The following is a 23,626-nucleotide window of genomic DNA, read 5'->3' on the forward strand; positions in this document are numbered from 1 at the left end:
CCCCAAAAGTTAATAGAAAGTACAAAGCATGTGAATAAACATGATTCATCACTCTATGGTAATTATTGATATAACTTTAAAACGCTTGATTGTTCATATATCGTGTGTGCATACAGTGGCCACAAAAATGATGGGATTTATCTTTAAAAAAGTATTAGTAGCTGTTTTATGTTATCTTAAATAATGACATTTATAGATTTTTAATTGTGATCTAAAAGTCCAAATACTTTTAGAACAAATTTAATGAATTGTTTTCGAGTTGCTTTTTATGTGCAGGCAGTACATTTATACTGGATAGAACTCTTGATAGTTTTCTTGACTGGGAACCGTGTCTAAATAAATGATGAAACCGCGACATCTAGTGGCTGCATGTTATATAATGACGAAATTTACCTCGCGACATTAAACCATTTCACGTAATTTTCTATGGCAAAAATTAAAACACCCGTGGTACATATGACTGACCGAGATAAAGTCCTGAAAAACTCCTTAGTCTCACTAAAGCTTGTCAGATGCACTCATTCTACCTTCTAATGCGAATCTGACAATGATTGCAGTAATTACAAAACATGAAAAGACATTTTCAAACTTTTAATGTCATAAACATTCAGAATTAATGAACGCAAGTTTTTAACCAATCACAGCAAGGCACTAGATGTAGTGGACGACATTCCTGTCTTACAGACCTTTTATGTCTCGACTGATTTGCAAGTGGTCCAGTATTTCATACAGGACTGTCCTGGGACAAGTGGTGCATCTGACCACTCACTTAACCTTTATACATTTATGAAATTCACAATCAAACAGTCTTTTCAGGATGAGCAGTTCTATCCAGTGCATTTCGTTGACTTATGTGGTCTGGTTTAGTCTTCATTTCTGTTACTTGTGCTTGTAGAATCCCTCTCCGGTTTTCTTGCCCAGTTTGCCCTCTGCTACCAGTTTGTTGAGCAGGGGACTGGGGGCAAACAGGGGGTTGTCGGGGTCCTTCTCATGCCAACCTACACAAACCCATAATTAGAAATCAACACAGTACTGTTACATAAAACTTGGTATGCTCAATTCAAAAAGCTCACCATCGATAATAAACTTGGAAGTGTCCAATCCAACATAATCCAGAAGCTCAAACGGACCCATAGGATAACCAGCCCCAAGCTTCATGGCCACATCAATGTCTTCCTTAGAACCGTGACCTGCGAAATAAACGAAACAAGATGAAACCCAGAAATCTGTGCCAAAATATGTTCGGGTATCCATTCATAATCTTGACTGTACCTCTCTCGTGTAGCCGAACAGCCTCGAGCATGTAAGGAACCAGCAGACGATTCACTATAAAACCTGGAGTATCCTGAGAGGAGACAGCAAATGAAAGCAGAGGGATTTGTTCAAATCTCTAACCACACGCACAAACAATTATTGCGTTCAATCACTAATAATAAATCCCAGATAGATAAAGTTTGAAGACAAACTTTGATGTTGACTTGACAAAGCCTTGTCTAAAAGTTGAATATAGTTTTTAAAAGCCTTCAGAATGTTTTAGCATGTTTCAACAAATTGGTTACTTTCTAGCAAGTTTCAGCTCCCTACTAGCATGTTTTAACACTTTACTAACAAAGTTTAAAGCATAAAGTTTCGCATTTATAACAGGTTTAGCACGTTGCTAACATGATTAAGCATGTTTTAACATGTTTTTATCGTTTAAGCACACTGGCAGTAGGTTTTAGGATGTTTAACACATTGCTAACATGATTAAGTATGTTTTAACGTGTAGCATGTTTTAACATATAGTTAATATCTTTCTAACATGTTTTAACACTTGGCTAACATGTTTATACCATGTTTAAGCAAACTGTCAATATGTTTTATGATGTTTAACACATTGCTAACATGATTAAGCATGCAAATATCTTTTTGGCATGTTTCAACATGCATGTTTACTGGCATGTTTTAACACTGCTACCATGTTTATAGCATGTTTAACACTGCTAACGTGATTAAGCATGTTTTAACATTTTGCTAACATGTTTATAGCATGTTTAACACATTGCTAACATGATTAAGCATGTTTTAACAGTTAATTTCTTTCTAACATGTTTCAACCCTTTACTGGCATGTTTAACACGTCGCTAACATGATTAAACATGTTTTAACAGATGTAGCAAGTTAACATGTTTCTATCATGCTTAAGCACATTATTAGTTTGTTTTAGGATGTTTTACACATTGCTAAAATGATTAAGCATATTTCAACATGGTTAATATCTTTTTAGTGTGTTTCAACTTTTCACTGCCATGTTTTAACATTTTGCTAGCATGTTTATAGGCATGTTTATAGCATGTTTAACACATTGCTAACGTGATTAAGCATGTTTTAACAGATGTAGCATGTTTTAACATGTTTCTATCATGTTTAACCACATTGTCAGTTTGTTTTAGGTTGTTTAACACATTGCTAACATGATTAAGCATGTTTTAACATATAGTTAATTTATTTTTAGCATGTTTCAACTCTTCACTGCCATGTTTTAACATTTTTCTAGCATGTTTATAGCATGTTTAACACATTGCTAACGATTAAGCACGTTTTACTACATGTAGCACGTTTTAATGTTTCTATCATGTTTAAGCAGTATGTTTTAAGATTTTTAACACATTGCTAACTTGATTAAACATGTTGTTTCTATCATGTTTAAAACATTTCTAACATGTTTTAACAGGTTTCAGAATGTTGTTAGCACGTTTCAAGCCTGTTTAAGGATACTGTATGTTTCTATCAGGTTTTCTGCCATGTTGATGGCTTGCCCTAGGCTAGTTGTTTATTTTAGCACATTTTTAGCATGATTTAACACATTGTTAGGATGTCACAATACGTTTCTGTCATTGCTAGAATATCTTAGCACATTTCTAATATGTTTTAGCACATTTCTAAAATGTTTTAACACATTGCTAACATTTTAGAATATGTCTAGCATGTTTCAACCATATTCAAAGAAATTTCATGTTTTTATCATGTTTTACCATGTTTGCTAGCTTGCCTTAGGCTAGTTGTTAGGCTTTGCTAATGAAACAAGATTACACAACACTCACTTTGCATGACACTGGATGCTTCCCCAAAGCTTTGCTGAATTCAAGAAGAGCATCAAAAGTCTGTTGGCTTGTTCCTGGAGCTTTAATTACCTGAGATGAGACGGTTAATCAAGTCAAATAGTTAAAAAGACAATGAAAGTACACGTTTTATTTATATTCAATTCATCTTGAAAACAAAAAGTCATTTGCATTAATGTGGATGGTTGTGCAGTAAGTTAATCATAAACTCAATCCAAACCTCCACCAGCTTCATCATTGGGACGGGGTTGAAAAAATGCAGACCACCAAAGCGATCTAATCTGGCAGTGGAGCTGGCAATATCTGCGATTGGCAGGGAGGATGTGTTGCTAGCGAAGATAGTGTGTCTGAAAAAAGAGAAACATCCGACTTAGTGTTGTCAAAAGACCCGGTACTTCGGTACCAAGTCGGTACTAAAAAAAATTAAATGTTACGGGCCCAGGTTTTCTTAAGTACCGGTGGTACCGAGCACCCCGTCAACCCGGTTCTTGCTGCGCTATGCAAAAAGTGCGCAGTTGCGTCTTCTTCATAAAAGCAGAAAGACACGGCGACCGGTGGTGCTGCTGATGCGGCTGCTCTGAATCCGCTTGTTGAAAAGAAAGGAGGAAGGAGCCACGTGTGGAAATATTTTGTATTTGCGACTGATGACAAGGGCAACATCATAGATCATCAGAAACCCACTTGCAAACGGTGTCATCGAAGTTCTCTCTCAAAAGGAGGAAATACATCGACTTAATAAAACACCTCAAAAACCGACACCCAGATTTAATGAAAGTTCAAGCAGGTAAGTTTTAATTTAATTTTATATTTAGAGCTTCTGTTATAAAAATTATACGTTAAATAAACATCGCCATTTGCTTAGTTAATCGTTAGCATAAGCGCGGCTAATGCTAACGCGAGAATTAGAATAAACTTCTTTATTAAGTGTTTAATGCTCCTATAGCATTTATTTAAAAAAAAAAAAACAGGACATGATAGTGTACTATTTTTACACACCTGAGGCTTTTAAATGACCCGTGTAGCTAAAATATGTGTGTTAGAGAACAAATGTACAAATGTATGGTTAATGCCTTAAAATCGGTCCATCAGAAAAGCAGTTCTAGGCTATGAAATATAGTTTGCGCAGTTTGATTAAATAAAAGTACAGTCAAATACAGTCCTGTATAGTTTGGTAAAAGATACTATTCATTAACATGACTTAATATATTATCTAACATAAATTTACAGTGAGTGAACATTAATTAATGTGTGTGAATGTTGTATACAAATGTATACAAACATTTGATCGTTCATGTTTGTTCATTGTGCGTGAAATAATGTCAACAGATACAACTTTTAATTTAAAATAAATGATGAATACATTTTGAAATTAAGAAGAATAATTGCTATGTAACACTTGTTTATTAAGTCATGTTAAATGTTATCTTTTTGTAAAGTGTTTTTAATACTACAGTTTCCGTCTGTGTAACATTGATATCTTACACTCAGTATAAGTAATCTTATCTAACTTTGTTATAAAAAGCTGAGGTTTGTTATTTACTGAAAAGTTATATATAAAGTTCTGTTTAGCTGGTGTCAATCTAATATTGCATTTAGTCAGACTCAGCCCATTGTTTTACTGAAGTATATTATATTTTCCTTTTACAGCTGCAGGCTGAAGAAGACCACGAACCAAACTCCTAAGCAGACAATGGTTCCAGATGCTTTTGAGCAGCAGAAGTACGACAAAAAGGCAAGAAAACTGAACCGAGCTGTTGCTGAATTCACATGTATGGATTAAGTGCCAGTTTATACAGTGAAAAATGGGGATTCCAGCAAATGCTTCATCACCTCAGCTCAAAATACCAGCTTCCAAGTCAAAACTTTGTTTTATTTTTGTTTGTTATAAATAAAAATAGTGTGTTGTTCAATTCATGTTTTTGTGTTTTGATTTGGTACCGAAATTGGTACCGAGAACCGTGGATTTTCAATGGTATTGGTACCGAATACTGAAATTTTGGTACCGTGACAACACTAATCCGACTGATATAATACTAAACCAAGCTTTGCCATTCTTGGCATTCTTAAATTCTTGGCATTCTTAAAAGTTTGTAAATTAGGATGCATACATGCACTCTGTATCTGTTCCATGTAATTAGTGGGCAGCTTAAACCTTATTTGCTACATAAATCCATAGAAAATGCTGTGAGATTTTGTGCCATCTAGTGGTTAACAGGAAAATCAAATCAAATGCACCTTTAGCCCCACTGCACCCAGTATTTTTTTCTTACAAATATTTCAACTGAGAAATAAAAAAAACAACAAAAAAAAAGTGATTTTCTTACTCTGGGGCCACTTTGTCCAGAGCTCCAAACAGATCTTGTTTGACTTTGAGGTTTTCCACAATAGCCTCCACCACAAGATCAGTGCCCTTAACTATGGACGCAGCATCTGTGCTTGTAGAGATGTTCTTCAGGACTTTCTGAACGAACGCCTCTCCATCCTAGAGAACGTGAGCCATGGTTAATGAACAATAGAACATGATTATCCATTAAATTTATATGACTTGAAGATGGTGCTGTCAAACTTACCTCAGGTTTTTCTGCGAACTTCTTCTTCGCCACTCTCTTCAGACTAGCCTCAATACCCTTTGCAGATTTCTTCAGTATGTCCTCAGATGTGTCCACCAGCACCACTGAATGTCCCGTGGATGCAGCAACCTGAAAAACAACAAATAAAAAAGTAGCATGATGTCATTTTTCTAATGACATAACACAAAGTCAGTTGTTTTAGTGCAGAAAGCAACCAAGTTCAATGAGAGACACAGCAAAGTCTAATTCAGGGTATAGTTCACCTAATAATAAACATTCAGTATGTCTTTCCAAACATGTATATGTATGTACATGTACATACATATTTAATATATGTTTTAAATAAACGAACACGATAGGAATATGAAGAAAAAAAAGTAAGCCTTATGTGTGCTAGGTAAGTGGGTGAAAGGTCACTCTTTGACATGAAGTTACAAGACAGAAGCAACATGGTGGGAGAAGTTTGCAACAACTAGCCAAAACTCATTCACACATCGTCATCACCGCATGCAACTACACGCAACTTGAAATTATTAAAGAATGATCTTCAATAACTGCGTTGATAGCACTTAGCTTGTAGCCTAGCTTGGCAAAACACGATTTCCTTTATTTTTAATTTTACCTGTGCGATGCCAGCTCCCATCAGCCCGCCTCCGATAACAGTGACATGTTTAATAGCAGCACGTAGAGCTGCAGAAGATGAAAGACTCCTGATGCACTGGCGTGTAACGAATGCCATGGCGGTGGCTTTCTTGCGAATGGCACACACTGCGCGTGCACAAGCTTCTGCTCAGCGCGTGCACGAGAACTTGAGTTGATGTGTTCACGTGGTTTTCTCCCCTTGCGACGACCTTTCAGATACAGTAAAGCCCTTTTGATTTATTGTTACAACAACTAGTATATTGTCAGTGTGTGTTTCTCATTATTATTATTAACAAATATTGCGTTTTAATGTAAAATTCCACTCTAAATGTTGATTACAATTCCTAAGTTACATCTTTGTAAAAGGAGAAAAATTAATAAAATGATAATGTTAGTAATTCATTTCTTATTATTGTACAACCGCGTATAATTGCTGTTTTTAATTTTTTAAATGTTTTTTTTTCGTGATGAATTGTGTAAGATTGGCGTTAATAAACGATACTGATGCATGATATTATATAAAACCTATTGAAAACCCATACTGAATTTTTAAAATCGCCAACTGTACCCACAATTATAGCATTATTTCCTCCATAACTGTTTGTCCTTAATAAAGTCTTAAGTAGCACAGGTATATCTGTAGTAATAGCCAAAAATACATTGTATTGGTCAAAATTATTGATTTTTCTTTTATGCCAAAAAGCATTAGGATCATGTCCCGTGAGGATATTTTGTAAATTTCATTCTGTGAATATATCAAAACAATTTTTCATTAGTAATATTCATTGCATATTACCAACTTGATTTGCACAACTCAATTTTTTTTTTTTTTTTTTTTGCAAACTTTAGATTCCAGATTTTCAAATCCTAACAAACAAACAAATCAATGGAAAGCTTATGTATTCATCTTTTAGATGATCTTTCAGTATAAATCTCAAAAATGGCCCTTTATGACTGGTTTTGTGGTCCAGGTCCTCTGATGAAACACGACACATGATGTGGGAAGAAAGACAAAGACAAATCAAGGTAAATACTGTTTTCCAGCAAAATATTTTATTGTGCATCATTTCCAATCAAGCAGCATTTTAGTCAAATTATACAAAAGTGTGAAAATAGTGTGTATTTAGGACACATTAAATTCTAGCTATGAAATTAGCTGTAGCAAGACTGGCCATTTTATTCCAAAACTATTTCGATTTTAATTTCCACCACAAAATGACAGCAAACATGATAAATCATTTTTAGATGTGTTGGAAATCCTGAAAGCATTCATAACTTTTAGAAAGAAAAAAATAAAATACATAAAAAATACATATGTATGTCCATTGTTACACTGAACATTGTTAATAGGCAAATGAAATAAATTAGTTGTTGTGTTAAAAGAGCTTTTTATCCCACCCATTCATGTTTTAACAACGACTTTTCTGTAATAATTGCTCAAAAATGTATAATAATAACAGTCTCATAGTACAGTACAGTAACTAAGTAATCATTTCGAAAAAAAAATAAAAAAACACACACACAGTACAGCCTGTGTGGAGTTCACAGATTGTGAAACAAATATTTTAAAATAAATGTAATAATATGCTGATATCATACTTAGGTGTGTGTTCTTACTTCTTGAAATTGTTCAGGAACATTTCATATAAAATAATCTCAAAACTTTAAAAAATTAATGAATATTTTAAAATAAATGTAATTCTAAAACTGAAATATGCTGACATAATACTTAGGTATGTGTTCTTATTTCTTGAAATTGTTCAAGAAAATTTTACCTAAAATAATCATGCAACCGCAAAGGTCCTTACTTCATTTTATGGTCCAAATAATGGACAGCACGTGCAATTTGCTTCCCAGTCATGTCTCATTGTTCGAGGAATGACATTTTTTTAAAGCCTGTTCAGCGTGCCTTCACGCAGACAGTAAATGGGCATGGAGCCAGAGTCAGGCCAAAGCGTCCGTGCATGGATGGAGCAGATTTACCCTCGGGAAGCCTGAAAGTGAAGGCCTGCATCAGGCTTGTGAACATCAGAAACAGCTCCATCTTAGCCAGCTGCTCACCCATGCACACCCTGCGACCTGCCAGATATAGAAAACATAATTTAAACAAAGTTTTCATTGCAGCAGTAGTGGTAACTTAAAACATAAACATGTTAAATTGGTGGTTTCCAACTACTGATTTCTACATACCTATTCCAAATGGAATAAAACAATCTTTCCTGAGAAGTTTTCCTTGTTCATCCAGAAATCGGCCTGGATTGAAGTCATCAGGATTTTCCCACACAGTGGGATCCCTGTGTACTGACCAGAGGTTTGGGATGATAACTGTTCCTTTAGGAATAGTATATCCTCTGAATTCTGGGAAGAGACAAATGTCACTGGAGTGTTATATTTTTTTTAAAGTATATATTTGTTTGTGCTTTTTAATCCTCAAAGTAGTTGTACAGTCATAATATTTGTACAACCTTTAATATAAAAAAAATACAGGGGTTAAAGTCTGACCATTATCTACATTCTAGTGCCAATATGTGGCTTATGGTGAAGTTCAAGTTGATCTGGTTCAGTTTTATTCATTAACAATTAACTTTAGATAAACATTTAAAAAACAAAACAATTCTTTTTTGATCCAAAAGAAAAATCAAAAACTTGGATAAAAAAATATCCAGGTCACATTTCACCCCAAATTCAAAAGGAAAGAAAAACTACAGGTATGTATACCTGTTCTGTTATGTTCAATTCTATACTATTCAATTCACTTCTGCTTCAGACGATCATACTCTGTACTGTTCTGTTTCATTAAGCTGTTTCATTCTGTTCTCTTCTATTGTGTTCTATTCTATTCTGCGTTATTTTTCTACTGTTCTATTCTGTTAAATTCTATTTTGTTCTGTGCCACTCTATTATACTCTGTTCTATTCTTCTGTTTTATTATGTTCTATTTTGTGCTAGTCTCTTCTGTTCTATTCTGTTTGATTCTGTTCTAGTCAGTCTCTTCTACTGTTTTGTTATGTTTAATTCTATATTATTTTCTTCAATTCTGCTTCAGACTATCATACTCTGTTCTGTTCCATTAAGCTGTTTTATTCTGTTATATAGTTTTCTGTGTTCTATTCTATTCTATGCCAGTCTATTATACTGTGTTCTGCCATTCTATTATACGCTGTACATTTTTACCATTTTATTGTTCTATTTTGTGCTAGTCTCTTCTGTTCTATTCTGTTTGATTCTATTCTATTCTGAGTCAGTCTCTTCTACTGTTCTGTTATGTTCAGTTTTATATTATTTTATAAAATTCTGCTTCAGACTATCATACTTTGTTCTGTTCCATTAAGCTGTTTTATTCTGTTCTATTGTATTGTGTCCTTCTATTCTATTCTATTCTATTCTATTCTATTCTATTCTATTCTATTCTTTCAATCTATTGTGCTGTGTTCTATTCTATTCCATTTTGCTATTTTGTTCTATTCTGTGCCACTCTCTTTCTGTGCTATTATACGCTGTTCTATTCTGCCGTTTTATGTTCTATTTTGTGCTGGTCTGTTTGTTCTATTTGGTTTAATTCTATTCTATTTCTATTCTATTCTGTGTCTCTCTTCTGTTCTATTCTGTTTAATTCTTTTCTGTGCCACTCTATTATACTCTTTTCTATTCTGCCATTTTGTTATGTTCTATTTTGTGTCAGTATCTTCTTTTCTGTTCAGTTTAATTCTATTGTATTCTGTTCTATTCCGTGTCAGTCACATCTTCTGTTGTATTCTGCTCCAGTCTAATTGACTATGTTCTATTATTTTCCATTCTGCTTTGTTTTTCTTTCTATTATATTATGTAAGTCTATTCTACTGTTCTGTTATGTTCAATTCTATATTATTCAGTTCAATTCTGCTTAAGACTCATCAGTATCATACTCTGTTCTATTCTGTTCTATTGTATTCTGTGTTGTTCTCTTCTACTGTTCTATTCTATTCTATTCTATTCTATAATCCATTATACTCTGTTCTTTTCAGTTCCATTCTGCCATTTTATGATGTTCTATTCTTTGTCATTCTTTTCTACTGTTTTATTCTATTCTATTCTGTGTCATTTTCTTCTACTGTGCTTGACAAGATTCACGAGGCATCAGTTCCGTATTTTTTTCCTGCCAAAGGCCTGACCTCACCTGTGGTTTCAGAGGCCATGTGAGGTATGGAGAGAGGAACTACTACAGTCATCCTCAGCACCTCCATAATGGTGGCTTCTGTGTACGGCAAACTGCCCTTATCAGTCAGAGATGGGACTCTCTCAGATCCCACCACGGCATCAATCTCCTGCTGAACTTTCTCTGAGGGTTCATCAAACAAAAATGTCATATATAACCAGAAAAAAAACACTTACATTATAGAGCGCTGGTAAACACACCTTGCACATCAGGATACAAGGACATGTAGAGAATACTCCACAGCATGCTATTTGTGGTAGTATCGGTGCCTGCAATAAAGAGGTCCCCTATAATGTAGAAGAGATCGTCCTCTGAGAACAAGCTCTCTTCTGAATTATCTCCCTTTTGCTTGGCCAGCATCTCCACTAGATACATGTCTATGAAATCCCTGGGATTCTCCGGATCCAGCGTGGCCCTGTGCTTCGCTATAATCTTCTTTAGGAAGGCTGTGATGTCGATCTCTGCGCGCCGCAGCTCCTTGAAAACGCCGCAGGGCAGGTAGTAGAGCCAGGGAAAGACGTTGACCAACAAAATGGATGTGTTGACGCTAATCTCCAGCCCGTGAGACATGAGATTCAGCATGGTCCGGAACTCCTGGTCCTGGTGATGGAAACGCTGACCCAGACTCATGGAGGAGATGACGTTGGAGACAGCACTGCTGATGAGGGGAGTCAGATCGATACCAGAAGGCTCTGCTTTTTCGATGAGGCTCTGCAGTTCTGTTTTAATCACGGTCAGGCCTTCATGGATGCACGGCTCCAGACTCAGCTTGCCAAAGCCAAAGCTGCGTAAAGTGCTGTGACAGAACTTACGGTTTGTCTTCCACAATGGGCCATAGGGTGCAAACACAATCCCTGTGAAAAACATTCGGTTAAAACATACAAAGCTTCACTTTTGTTTTTGAAATATTAAATCTTTGTGGTTTTTTAAAATAATTTTTGTATGAAAATGTATGAACGCATTTGTTACAAAAATGAATTATTTTAATCATTTGCATTCTATTCAGTCTCAGTCTATTATACTCAAGTTTTATTTTTTTCTATTCTGTGTCAGTCATGTCTACTGTTCTATTCTGTTCAATTCTATATTATTCTGTTCTGTGATCCAGTCTATTTTACTCTGTTGTAGTCTATTATTTTCCAATATGCTTTGTTTGATTCTATTCTATTCTAAATTAGTCTCTTCTACTGTTCTGTTATGTTCAATTCTATATTATTCTATTCAATTCTACTCTAGACTATCATACTCTGTTGTATTCTGTTCCATTAAGCTGTATTTTATTGTTTTATTGTATTCTGTCATTCTCTTCTGCTGATCTGCTGTTTAATTCTAATCTATTCTATTCTGTGCCAATCTTTGTTCTATTCTATTCCATTCTGCCCTGTTTTATTCTTTTTTTATTCTATTCTGGCATCAGTGTCTACTGCTGTTGTATTCTGTTAAATTATTAAATTATTCTATTGTTTTCTGCTCCAGTCAATTTTATATTTTCTAGTCTATTCTTTTCCATTCTGTTTTATTTTGTTCTAATCTTAGTCAGTCTCTTCTGGTCTTCAGTTGTGTTCAATTCTATATTATTCTGTTCTGCCCCAGTCTATTATATCCTGTTCTATTCTTTTGCATTCTATTCTATTCTATTCTATTCTATTCTATTCTATTCTGTGTCAGTATGTCAATTCTACATTATTCTATTCTGCTCCAGTCTTTTACTATGTTCTAGTCTATGGTTTTCAATTCTGCTTTGATTCTATTCTACTCCGAGTCAGTCTCTTCTACTGTTCTGTTCGGTTCTGTATTATTCTATTCAATTCTGCTTCAAACTATCATACTCTGTTCTATTCTGTTCCATTAAAACAGTTTTATTCTGTTCTATGGTATTCTGTGTCATTCCTTTCTGCTGTTCTATTCTGTTGAATTCTATTCTATTATGTTCTATTCTGCGCAATTCTATTTTACTCTGTTCTATTCTGCCATTTTATGTTTATTTTGTGCCAGTCTCTTCTACTGTTCTATTGTTTAATTCTATTCCATTCTATTCTATGCCAGTCTACTCTGTTCTATTCTGTTCCTTTCTGCCATTTTGTTCTATTCTATTCTGTGTAATTATTTTCTGCTGTTCTATTCTGTTTAATTCTATTTTATTATGTTCTATTCTCAGACTCTCTATTGTACTCTGTTCTATTCTGCCGATTTATGTTCTATTTTGTGTCAGTCTCTTCTACTGTTCTATTCTATGCCACTCATCTCTGTTCTATTCTGTTCTATTGTGCTGTTTTATTACGTTCTATTTTGTGTCAGTCTCTTCTACTGTTCTATTCTGTTTAATTCTATTTTATTATGTTCTATTCTGCGCCACTCTATTATACTCTGTTCTATTCTGCCGATTTATGTTCTATTTTGTGTCAGTCTCTTCCACTGTTCTATTCTATGCCACTCAACTCTGTTCTATTCTGTTCTATTGTGCTGTTTTATTACGTTCTATTTTGTGTCAGTCTCTTCTACTGTTATATTCTGTTTAATTCTATTTTATTATGTTTTATTCTGCGCCACTCTATTATACTCTGTTCTATTCTGCCGATTTATGTTCTATTTTGTGTCAGTCTCTTCTACTGTTCTATTCTATGCCACTCAACTCTGTTCTATTCTGTTCTATTGTGCTGTTTTATTACGTTCTATTTTGTGTCAGTCTCTTCTACTGTTCTATTCTGTTTAATTCTATTTTATTATGTTCTATTCTGCGCCACTCTATTATACTCTGTTCTATTCTGCCGATTTATGTTCTATTTTGTGTCAGTCTCTTCTACTGTTCTATTCTATGCCACTCAACTCTGTTCTATTTTGTTCCATTTTTTTTGTTACATTCTATTTTGTGTCAGTCTCTTCTACTGTTCTATTCTGTTTAATTCTATTTTATTATGTTCTATTCTGCGCCACTCTATTATACTCTGTTCTATTCTGCCGATTTATGTTCTATTATGTCAGTCTCTTCTACTGTTCTCTATTCTATTCTATTAAGTGCCACTCTGTTCTATTCTGCTGTTTTATCGTGTTCTATTCCATTTTTTGTCAGTCTCTTCTACTATTCTGTTCTTTTTAAATGTATTCTCTTTTATTCAATTCAATGCCATTCTACTCTATTCTATTCTGTTCCATTCTGCTGTTTTATCATGTTCTATTCTATTTTGTTTTAGTCTCTTCTACTTTTCAATACTGTATATTTCTGTTCTGAACTATTCTGCTCCAGTTTATTCTATTTTGATCAATTCTGTTCAGCTCTAATCTACTCCGATCTATTATCATGACATGCAGCAATCATTAACTATGCCTGCTTATCTTACCTTTTCTCTTGGTGATAATAGTTACGAGAGGTATATGCGGTCTGTCAGAGAAGACCTCCGGATAATTTAACATCGCGTCCCGGACAGTCTCATATCCATGCAGCACGACCATGAGCTGAGGCCCAACAAAAATGCTGAATATGTTCCCATAGAGTTTGGACATCTCCATGAGTCCAGCCTGAGGTGACAACGGATTAGAGCTCTTTGCAAACTCTTTGCGTCGTCTTAAAATAAACGAAGGCACAAGAAAGCCCCCGAAGTTGCCCACGATTGGCCATGGCTTTGGACCCGGAGGGATGTTCGCGTATCTTTGACGCCTTTCATACTGTTGCAGCACATAGAAAACAAGCACAAACGCAATCAAACCCACAATGTTTGCAGGCGAGAACAAATACTGGCACAGCACACACAGCGAAGCGTCCATGACTGGCGCACGTATCAAATCCACTGACTCCTAAAACAGACGCATAGTTCCTCCTGATCAATACCTGCTATCTGCTGATCAAACACATTTTCTTCCTGTGTTGTCGGCGCTGCAGCATGGGTAGAGTGTTTTTGTATTTTTTATTGGCTGAGAGAAGCACGCTGAGAGTTGATTGGTGAATCAACCGATGACGAAAGCGAATGGGTGGGGTCAACTGATCCAATAAGAGAAAGCGAACACAGAAGCTTCACCAGAGATGAACTTAGGAGGTTACAGTCATGTGATTTCTGATTTTAGTATAATTGGGGTACTATTATTATTATTTTTTTTAGTTATTTTAGTACATTAAACTAAATGACATTTAGTTCATTCAGCATTTCCCATAATTAAAATGTTCTTTAACAGGTTGATTTTTTAAGTAACTATATTAACCCTTTATATATTTCTACATTTATATTTTATATTTTAACAGTTATATAACAATAATAATAATCTGCAGAGGTAAATAAGTACAGTTAAATGTTATGAACATTTAAAACTTTTTTCAGATTTATGCATTAATTTTCTTTTTGTAGCATTGGTAATTGAATAAACATTTTGGTAAAGAAGTGTTTATACATTTCATGCAACATGAGGTACACTAGGTGTTATCGTAAACCATTTATTTCCATAAAATGTCATTATGTTTTTAAGACACAGAAAATAAGCATAAAAGAAACTGAAAGAACAGTTGGCGTGAATCATTAGAAAAAGAATGCATGCATTTCTAACATAAAATAGTGTATAAAATGAACTAAACACTTTTTATGACAAACGTGTTTTAGATGACAATTAAATAAACAGACAAGGAAAAATATGACAACTAAAAAGCATGCACAAACTGACAGATCTGTTTTGACAGAAAGCAAGATTTTCCAAAAATCCATCATTTTCCAAACACTTTAAGTTGGCCCTTTAAATCCTTACAAAAGTGTTTATTTAAATGTCCACATTGACTGAATATAAATTAATGTAAAAATATCAACAATGACTTGTCAAATAATATTATGTTTTACAATAATTTGTTTATCTTGAGCTGTTTGGCCCAGTGTTGTAGGAGATGTAATTAGCAACAATAGCCAAACAGTCTTTGGTCTTTGGTATGGTGTAAACACTGAGATAGCCACAAGCGAAATACAAAACATTTCCACATGTTGGTCTAGGCATTGTGATGAATTCACGATTTCACTCCTCCCGGCCGCTCTGCACCATGGAATATTTCTTACAGGGGTTTTTCAGACAGGAAGGCGGCCATGTGATTGGCCAGCAGAAAGAACAGGGCACATGGGTCTGGACGTTCCTCTCGAAGAAGTTGAACACGGGGTTCCACCAGGTGTGAGTGAGGTAGTTGTTCGGAGAACACTTTAAAGTCTGGCGAAAACAGGATAATATGAATTAATATCATACTAAGGATAAAAAGTGGTGATGCACATAATATAAATGCACTTAAGGTTACATTTTCATGACAAAAAATTGGTTAGTTGCATTGTGATGACATTTTAGATCCAAAGCAATTTAGCAATTCCATGAAAATCAACATTATCATTGAGGGCAGAAGCCCTGGAGCCACTTCAGGACACAGACATGATTGTCTTTGAGGGATCGAACCTGTTGACATTTGCATCACCTGTCCAAAGTCTTAACCTCTCACTGCATTTCAGTTTTTTCTTTGCTTGTGGATGCTTTTTAACCACCATAAATATCCTTTCTGAGACATGACAGTTTTTCATATCATAGGATACTTTGCTTGTGTTTTGATAGTTTGAAAGGATTTTTTCCTGTGTAAAATATCTAGATTGACTTAAATCGAATGTGCAGCACTTTACCACCATTAGGGAGTCATTTCTCAAATGCGTGGCCTAATGGATTTGGATATTCTCAGTGTACTCTGAGTCATGTAAACACTTTCAGTAAAAGGCTTAGTGCCGATTTGTTGCCTTGGGTTTAATGACACCCTGAATCTAAATCGTAAATTAGGCTAAGAGCTACCCTTTTGTATCAGATGTGTGTATTTGTAAATGTCAACATGAGGCTGCAGGTGAAACCTAAGGTCAAGAAGATCAACAATATGCAAAATGAAAATGTATTTTATGTAAACAGGATTGTGCTTTAACATGAAAATTACACATTAGACCCCATGAAGTGCTGTTTTAGTGACTTTCACCTTATGTTTCACAGCTTTGATGAAATCTTCCCTACCATTCGGGGTCAGTAAAAGTTTTTTAGAGCCCTATGATTTCCACTATGTAGAAAACAAGGACAGAATTGCAGAATCCAGTCATAAAAATGGAATTTACTGTATAATATGGAATGTCATGGAATTTGCCAAAATTTGGTGGCATAAGTCAAAGAAAGGTCAGTACATTTAAATATAAATGTGTTATGGACTAGTGTTGTTGAATATTAAGCTGCAAACATACTATTGAAATATGAATCCTGCATGTTCTGTGTGTCTCTGTAACAAAAAGTTCAGGTTAACTTGAAGAAACTGTGACATAAATATATTACTTAATGTAATGATAGTACAACTACTACTACTTATAAATAAATATTATTAAAACATTATTTTTAAGAAATATTTACCAGAACTTATTTATCAGAAAAATACACAACACAGTATTTCTGAAAATAAAATAAAAACACAATATTAAAAATGTGTTTTATGAAATCAATTATTTAGAGAAGCTTTTGATTATTATAATCTAATAAAACCATTAAAATGGAATCCATAAAATTAATGGAAAACACAGAATTTGATCAAAATAAAACTAAATTTGAGGGAAAAAAAATACATAAAATATATTTATTTTATTTTATAAAAAAAAATTGGGAAAAAATGAAACAGATTTCATAGGGCCCTTTTCTTATGAAATTTATACTTTTATTAACCAATTATGCATTAATGTAATCAAAAGACAATAAAGACATTTATTGTCATCATATAATGGTTTTGAACTTTCTATTCATCAAAGTTGTCACTTAGTATAATTTAACATTTCAAGTTGAATAATTTTTTTTTGAGTTGACTGAACTTAAAATTGTAAGACAGCCAGGTTACAAATTATTTTAAGTTGACTCAACAAATAGTTTTTTACAGTGCATGTGACACTGAAGACTAAAGTAATGATGCTGAAAATTCAGCGTTGCATCACAGGAATAAATGACATTTCAAAATTAAATTGTTATAATATTTCACAATATTACTATTTTACTGTATTTTAGATCCAATAAATGCAGCAAACAACAAAAAAAACCTTGAAGAGTAGTGTATTCCCATCTGTGAAAATTATTAAACTAATATCAATCTCTTTAAAAATGTTCTGATATGTGATATGTTTACATTGGAAATACATTACAGGAAGTGTACTGATATATGTACCTGCAGATTAGCCATTGTGTGATACCAGTAGAAGAGTCGGGTGGTGATGAAATACGCCACCACCACGTCCACACTGTAGTGCTCATGGGCCACCAGGATACACACAACACCCACAGCAGCCGTTAACCAACACAGAAGATGGTACCACCAGAACGAACGAGGAGAATCTAGAGAGAAACAAAGAATCAGTAATGAATCATAATGGGTTTGCTGCATGAACTTGCAAAATGAACAGTCAGAGTGTGGCTCAGTGTCTTCTGAATGGCTAAAAACAGAATCTAAAATTGCATACAGTGACCTCAAGTCTGTAATTAGCAGACAGTCTTTGTATTTTTGTCTTAAAATAAAGTCTGCCATTTGAGAAAGTGACATACACTCCTTGAGGAAGAGGTACGTGAGCGTGAGAATGACAGTGTGGCCGCTGTACAGGAAGTCGCCGCACAGCAGATGAGATCCGGTGATTGATAACCCACCACCAGAGAGCAACTGCAAAACACGCTGCAGCTTTGCTTGGGAATCTCCGTGGAGCTGAATGAGGGATGGGAAGGGAAAAAAATGAGTGAGGATATTGAATGTTAAAAGATGAGTGGTCGGTGACATGAATCTTGAAATGAACAATCATTCCATGAACTGATAGAATCTGAAGGCAGGAATATTTGTCTTGAGGAAGGCAGAGGATATTACAGATTTAAAAGCCAAATGCATTTGTTTATCTTAATTTATCTAGGTATAAGATCCTGAGGGGATCATGACAAAGAGGAACAGCTGAAATCATTTTTACCTTTGGTGCGCAGACCATGTGCATGCCAGGCACGGGCAGAGTGGTGACGTACATGGTTATGCATCTATACATATACAATGTGCCCAAAAGGAAGAAGTATCGTCTTGCTATAATAGCCCTATATGGAGGAGAAAAATTTAAAAAGTACATTTCAGTCATAATTAAACAGATGTTTTAAAAAGCCTTTTTATAACACTCTATCCACCAATATGAATAACTATAGTACAAATGTTTGTTTGGAATGAGAACTATGAGATGTTAGACTTGATTATTAGATTTGATAATAGCAAAGACTATAGAATACCCAAGACTTGTCACTTGTGTAATTTGGAATGGGGAAAGATGGAACGTTCATTATGGCCGCGAATTGCGTCACTGCAGCTGCAGTTAGCAGCCAGCGAGACGTGCGCTCAGTACTATGCATGCGCACAGGCTGATTTAGTCTGAAAAATAGGCTTTTTTTTATCTCTATCGGAGCATAAGGAACAATATTTATGAGGTAGTTCTTGTCAGAACTCGCTTTTAAAAACTACATCAATATGCATATATGGGTAAGATGAAAAGAAAATACCATCTAAACTTTTCTGAAGACAGCCAGTTCCTCTCAGAGAAACAAACCCTTCACTGCAGGTCAGTATTTAGAATTTTCTACCTAGTATTCACCTTATTTTTGCCATAAGACCTGCCGTGGCCATTTCTAAATTTTATAGTGTTTACACTTAAGTCATGATTTGTACAGTTACCCGGATGCACGGCTATACTGTCAATACTCGGATGTAAACAACAGAATTGATTGCAGTTAATGTACTACTGAATATGTTTGCTAATTTATGCTGTCCAAACCTTGGAAAAAACGCGTGGAAGCTGCTAAATCATATAGAGAAACAGAAAAGGGCGCTTCTCTAAAAATATTTTGACAAACTCAATTTCATAAGTGGTAAAGATATGTTAAAAAGTAGTTTTAATTAAGATATTAGCCTAATACTTCACCTACCTGACTGGAAATTATATAAAAACACAAATATAAATGTTGTCAAGATTCTTGCCCTGGAAATCCTGATTCAGTTTGGCCAACCACAAATGCCTTTTGTTCCACAGACAGTTTTTTTGGACTCTTCTCCTTAATTTGTTATAACCTTTGGCATTCTGTAGTACTCCAAATGTTTTTCCCAGTCTGAACGATTAGAGCAGCCCAAAACATAACAATAATTGACCATTTTCAGCAGCAGTAATCAGTGAAATATGCAAGTATCATTCGGTTCAGTAACACTGTTTACGTTCAGTACAGCCGATTTCAATTTCCATCCAGCTATTTTTAGCTGTATACAAATCAGTTCATGTTTGCTGTTTGATATTGCATATTGGTGTGTCTTACCATAGTATTTTATTGTATTACCTTAATTATGAACACACACTGGTTTGTAGTTTCAAACAGTTCCATGTTGAAGAATAAGGTGGATATTTTGTGCATTGTAAACAGTGAGTTTGCTCTGCCTGCTAGTATTTTCTCCTCTTTGCTCTGACTTCAGTGTCTCTGGCTTCTGTTTATGGCCATTTACAGTTGGTTTATTTGCCCAGTTAAATATTAGTTATGTTATTAATAGTTAGAAAAGTTTTCCAACCATTAGTCAGAAGTGTATGCAGTTAACAGGGATCTCTTTAAGGACACTGTGTACTTGCATAGGCACTTGTACCAGTTTGCTGATTTTTAAAAACTTCACACCGTTTGCAAGAATAAAACTTTTACGGTTTACCGTTTGAACCGGTATCGCCCAGCTCTATCTCAATGCAATATTAATTTTTATGACTGCCCTCAAGACTATTGCATTCACACTGCACTATATCATCTTAAACATAACCCCAACAAGCCATTAATTGTAATCAAACAGAGCTAATCAATAGGTTACAATGTCATCAGTATAATGCTGAGTGATGCCTCTTACTTGTATCTGTGAAAGAGCAATTGAATACACCATATAGACACCAGAACCATTCCATTGACCTCAGTCACTGTAAACGCCCACTTCACGCGGTCTATATAGTCAAAGAACTTATCCGGCAGAGGTGGGCTGCTCTCCTTGGGTGGTACTCTCTCATGAACCACTGTGATCATAACCGTGGTCAAAACCAGGTTCAAAACGGCATAAAACAAAGCGATGAACGTCTTCCACCATTCCGACGGCAATCGGTTGCCCTTTCCTTCAGGCACGGAAATCTTGACGTAGTCTCGATGTCTGACCAGGGCTTTCCTCAAGCCATTCCGCTTTGCTTCTTCAGCAGCGTGGTTGTGGACGGGGCAAGATGTGCCAGGGGATGGGGTTCCATCTGTTCGGGAGGTGTTTGTGGGGTCCTTGATTCCTTGGTGGTCTGTCGATGCCATGAGTACCCACAGCTACCCACTAATGACTGACTTCCTGCCAAGACTCTCTCCTGTAAGGCACTGTAGGTTACTCTCCTCTGCGGTGATAATGAAAGGCCCGCGTTTTTAGCTTTCATATGATGTGGCTGGAACAGTCTTTAAAAAAGGAAAGAGAAGTACATTAAATGAAGTTCACTATAGACATACACTACCAGTCAAAAGTTTTTGAATTTTTAGTCTCTTCTGCTCACCAAGCCTGCATTTATTTGCTCCAAAGTACAGCAAAAACAGTAAAATTCTTAAATATTTTTACAATTTAAAATAACAGTTTTCTATTTGAATATATTTTAAAATGTAATTCCTGTGATTTCAAAGCGCATCATTACTCCAGTCACATGATCCTTCAGAAATCATAAGAATATTCCAATTTGCTGCTCAAAAACATTTATTATTATTAATATTATGTTGAAAACAGCTGAGTAGAATTTTTTCAGGTTTTTTTGATGAATAGAAAGTTCAGAAGAACAGCATTTATCTAAAATAGAACTCTTTTGTGACATTATAAATGTCTTTATCACTTCATCAATTTTGTTCGATTTAAAGCATCCTTGCTAACTAAAAGTATTAATTCTATAATTTTTTCTTTGGATCTATTCATCGGAGAATCCTGAAAAAATGTACTCAACTGTTTTAAATATTGATAATAATAATAATAATAATAATACAAAAAGTTTCTAGAACAGCAAATAAGCATATTAGAATTTCTGAAGGATCATGTGACACTAAAGACTGGAGTAATGATGCTGAAAATTTAGCTTCGATCACATGAATAAATTACATTTTAAAAATATATTCAAATAGAAAGCAGTTATTTTAAATAAGTAAAAATATTTCACAATATTACTGCTTTTGCTGTATTTTGGATCAAATAAATGCAGGCTTGGTGAGCAAAAGAGACTTCTTTCAAAAACATTAAAAATCTAACTGTTCAAAAACTTTTAAACAGTTAAGATTTTTTTAATGTTACAAAAAAATCTATTTCAAATAAATGCTGTTCTTTTGAACTTTTTATTCATAATCTAAACAAAATGTATCACAGTTTCCACAAAAATACTAAGCAGCACAACAGTTTTCGATAAGAAATGTTCCTTGAGCAGCATATCAGCATATTAGAATGATTTCTGAAAAATCATGTGACACTGAATATTCCAATTACAATAAATAGTAATAAATAATAAATAGTAAAATGTTACATTTTAAAGGCCAAATTGCTTTCAAAGTAAGTATTGGTATGATTTTAATACACTTTTTATAAAAAATCTTTCAGTTATATATGAAACATCCACTGACCCTCTTTTTTGTGTTCAGTGCAATCAAACAAAGCAAAGCATATAATTTCAAAGCTGAAACATCTGACACAAGTGCAAACTGCCATCTACAGAAAAGCCACATAGGGAAAAATAAAAAAGCATTCATGTTCAGGTTAGAGTCCAGTAGTGACTTCTCAACCCAGAAATGAGCATTTAAAGAACGGCCTATATATCTGAAAGCTTTCTGGAAAGAACATCTCTGCTCCATCACACCCACAGTGCATCTCAATAACCCTCATTACAGCGACATACAATATTTACAAACAGCAAACAGAGCTTCAGGACGGACGCAGAAGGAATGATGGATTGTACAAATCACTCAACACGAAGGCATCGATTTCCTCCAAATCAATTTAGGCTGAAATATAATTACATTGGAAATGAGTTCTTATTATAAATCTGCTCTGGATGAACATTGGATTGCACACAACATTTGTTCAATCTACTGCAACAAGAAAGGAAAAACCATTATCGCTAATAACTTTTGTCCTGCTACATTAAGTAGATGCAATAACTAAATCACAAATCAGGCTAAAAGAGTTTTTTCCAAGCTTCTCACAAAGTCCTTAAAGACGGATTTCTCTAATTCAAAATCACTTGCCTGTTGTGTCCCGCAGGTCTACATGCAGAATTGAGCTCAATCTGTCCTACACTCCTCCTCTGACAGTCTCTCTGAAACATCTCATCATCCCTCCACGTTCAGAGTGGCATGTTTTCCCAGTCTCCACCCTGCGCTCTAATGGTGATGTTTGTGGTGGAGACCTGGCAGGGGAAAATCTCTTCCACATGCTCCCAGAGACAGTAAATGGATGGCTTGGCTGGCTCCGCTCCGCATGTCCCCTGCCCTGCCTCCGTGCTATTTCCAGCCCTAACTCCTGCCTCCAGACCAAGCCTGTATTTTTCTCCAAGGGAGCAGCGGTGCCCGGTCGCAAACAAATTGGTAATGATATGGTTGCGAGGCCTGTTGAGCGTCCCCCCTCCTAGCTTGTGCGGAGGTTAAATTCAGCATCAAAGGGAAGGACAGAAAAAAACCAAGAGACCCCGCCTCACACTTAAAGAGATGAGAGAGAAAGGCTTTTCTCCTCGTGCTCTGAGCTGATTATATTATCCCTTTCGGGCACACTCATGCACTTGTGTTCTTGAACTTGCATACTTTACTGAATTCGTAGTATTCCACACTTGTGTGTGTCGTTTGCATAAAAGCATGTGCTAAATAAATAATGTGAATACACATTTGCATGCTACACAAACCAACACTTCCCGGAATATTTTGTGGATGTGGATTCAAAACCAGTCTTTAGATAGTACTGTTTTAAATTTAACCTTGTGTTACGCTTTAACACAACTGCTATTTGCTACATCATGGAGTTATTTCTACTTGTTCTGACCTTTTTTAGTTAATGTATTTTAATGTATTTAGTTGATTTA

General features: G+C 35.0%; 3 protein-coding genes and 1 long non-coding RNA gene across 4 annotated transcripts; 1 reads left to right on the top strand and 3 right to left on the bottom strand.

Annotated features, from left to right (window-relative positions):
• Positions 1 to 570: 570 nt before the first annotated feature.
• Positions 571 to 6,473, bottom strand: hadh (hydroxyacyl-CoA dehydrogenase). Its single transcript, XM_051120164.1, has 8 exons — positions 6,294 to 6,473; positions 5,672 to 5,800; positions 5,426 to 5,583; positions 3,322 to 3,448; positions 3,084 to 3,173; positions 1,273 to 1,345; positions 1,074 to 1,190; positions 571 to 998 (listed from the first exon to the last, which is right to left on the bottom strand). Exons 1-8 carry the CDS (start codon positions 6,408 to 6,410, stop codon positions 880 to 882), a joined length of 930 nt encoding a protein of 309 aa, XP_050976121.1. The 5' UTR covers positions 6,411 to 6,473; the 3' UTR covers positions 571 to 879.
• On the top strand, positions 3,486 to 5,011 carry LOC127171481 (uncharacterized). Its single transcript, XR_007828524.1, has 2 exons — positions 3,486 to 3,885; positions 4,749 to 5,011. It is a non-coding gene; the product is annotated as an uncharacterized LOC127171481 (long non-coding RNA).
• Positions 6,474 to 7,572: 1,099 nt separating the features above from the next.
• LOC127170671 (cytochrome P450 2U1) lies at positions 7,573 to 14,362 on the bottom strand. The gene is made up of 5 exons (XM_051118838.1): positions 13,847 to 14,362; positions 10,709 to 11,362; positions 10,470 to 10,631; positions 8,504 to 8,671; positions 7,573 to 8,392 (listed from the first exon to the last, which is right to left on the bottom strand). Exons 1-5 carry the CDS (start codon positions 14,268 to 14,270, stop codon positions 8,214 to 8,216), a joined length of 1,587 nt encoding a protein of 528 aa, XP_050974795.1. The 5' UTR covers positions 14,271 to 14,362; the 3' UTR covers positions 7,573 to 8,213.
• Positions 14,363 to 14,973: 611 nt separating this feature from the next.
• On the bottom strand, positions 14,974 to 23,070 carry sgms2a (sphingomyelin synthase 2a). The gene is made up of 6 exons (XM_051116081.1): positions 22,800 to 23,070; positions 20,413 to 20,984; positions 18,470 to 18,587; positions 18,063 to 18,216; positions 17,689 to 17,855; positions 14,974 to 15,680 (listed from the first exon to the last, which is right to left on the bottom strand). Exons 2-6 carry the CDS (start codon positions 20,847 to 20,849, stop codon positions 15,495 to 15,497), a joined length of 1,062 nt encoding a protein of 353 aa, XP_050972038.1. The 5' UTR covers positions 20,850 to 20,984; positions 22,800 to 23,070; the 3' UTR covers positions 14,974 to 15,494.
• Between the last annotated feature and the right edge of the window lie 556 nt (positions 23,071 to 23,626).

The sequence above is a fragment of the Labeo rohita genome, chromosome 1, assembly GCF_022985175.1.
Source record: "Labeo rohita strain BAU-BD-2019 chromosome 1, IGBB_LRoh.1.0, whole genome shotgun sequence".
NCBI classification, from domain to species: Eukaryota; Metazoa; Chordata; class Actinopteri; order Cypriniformes; family Cyprinidae; genus Labeo; species Labeo rohita.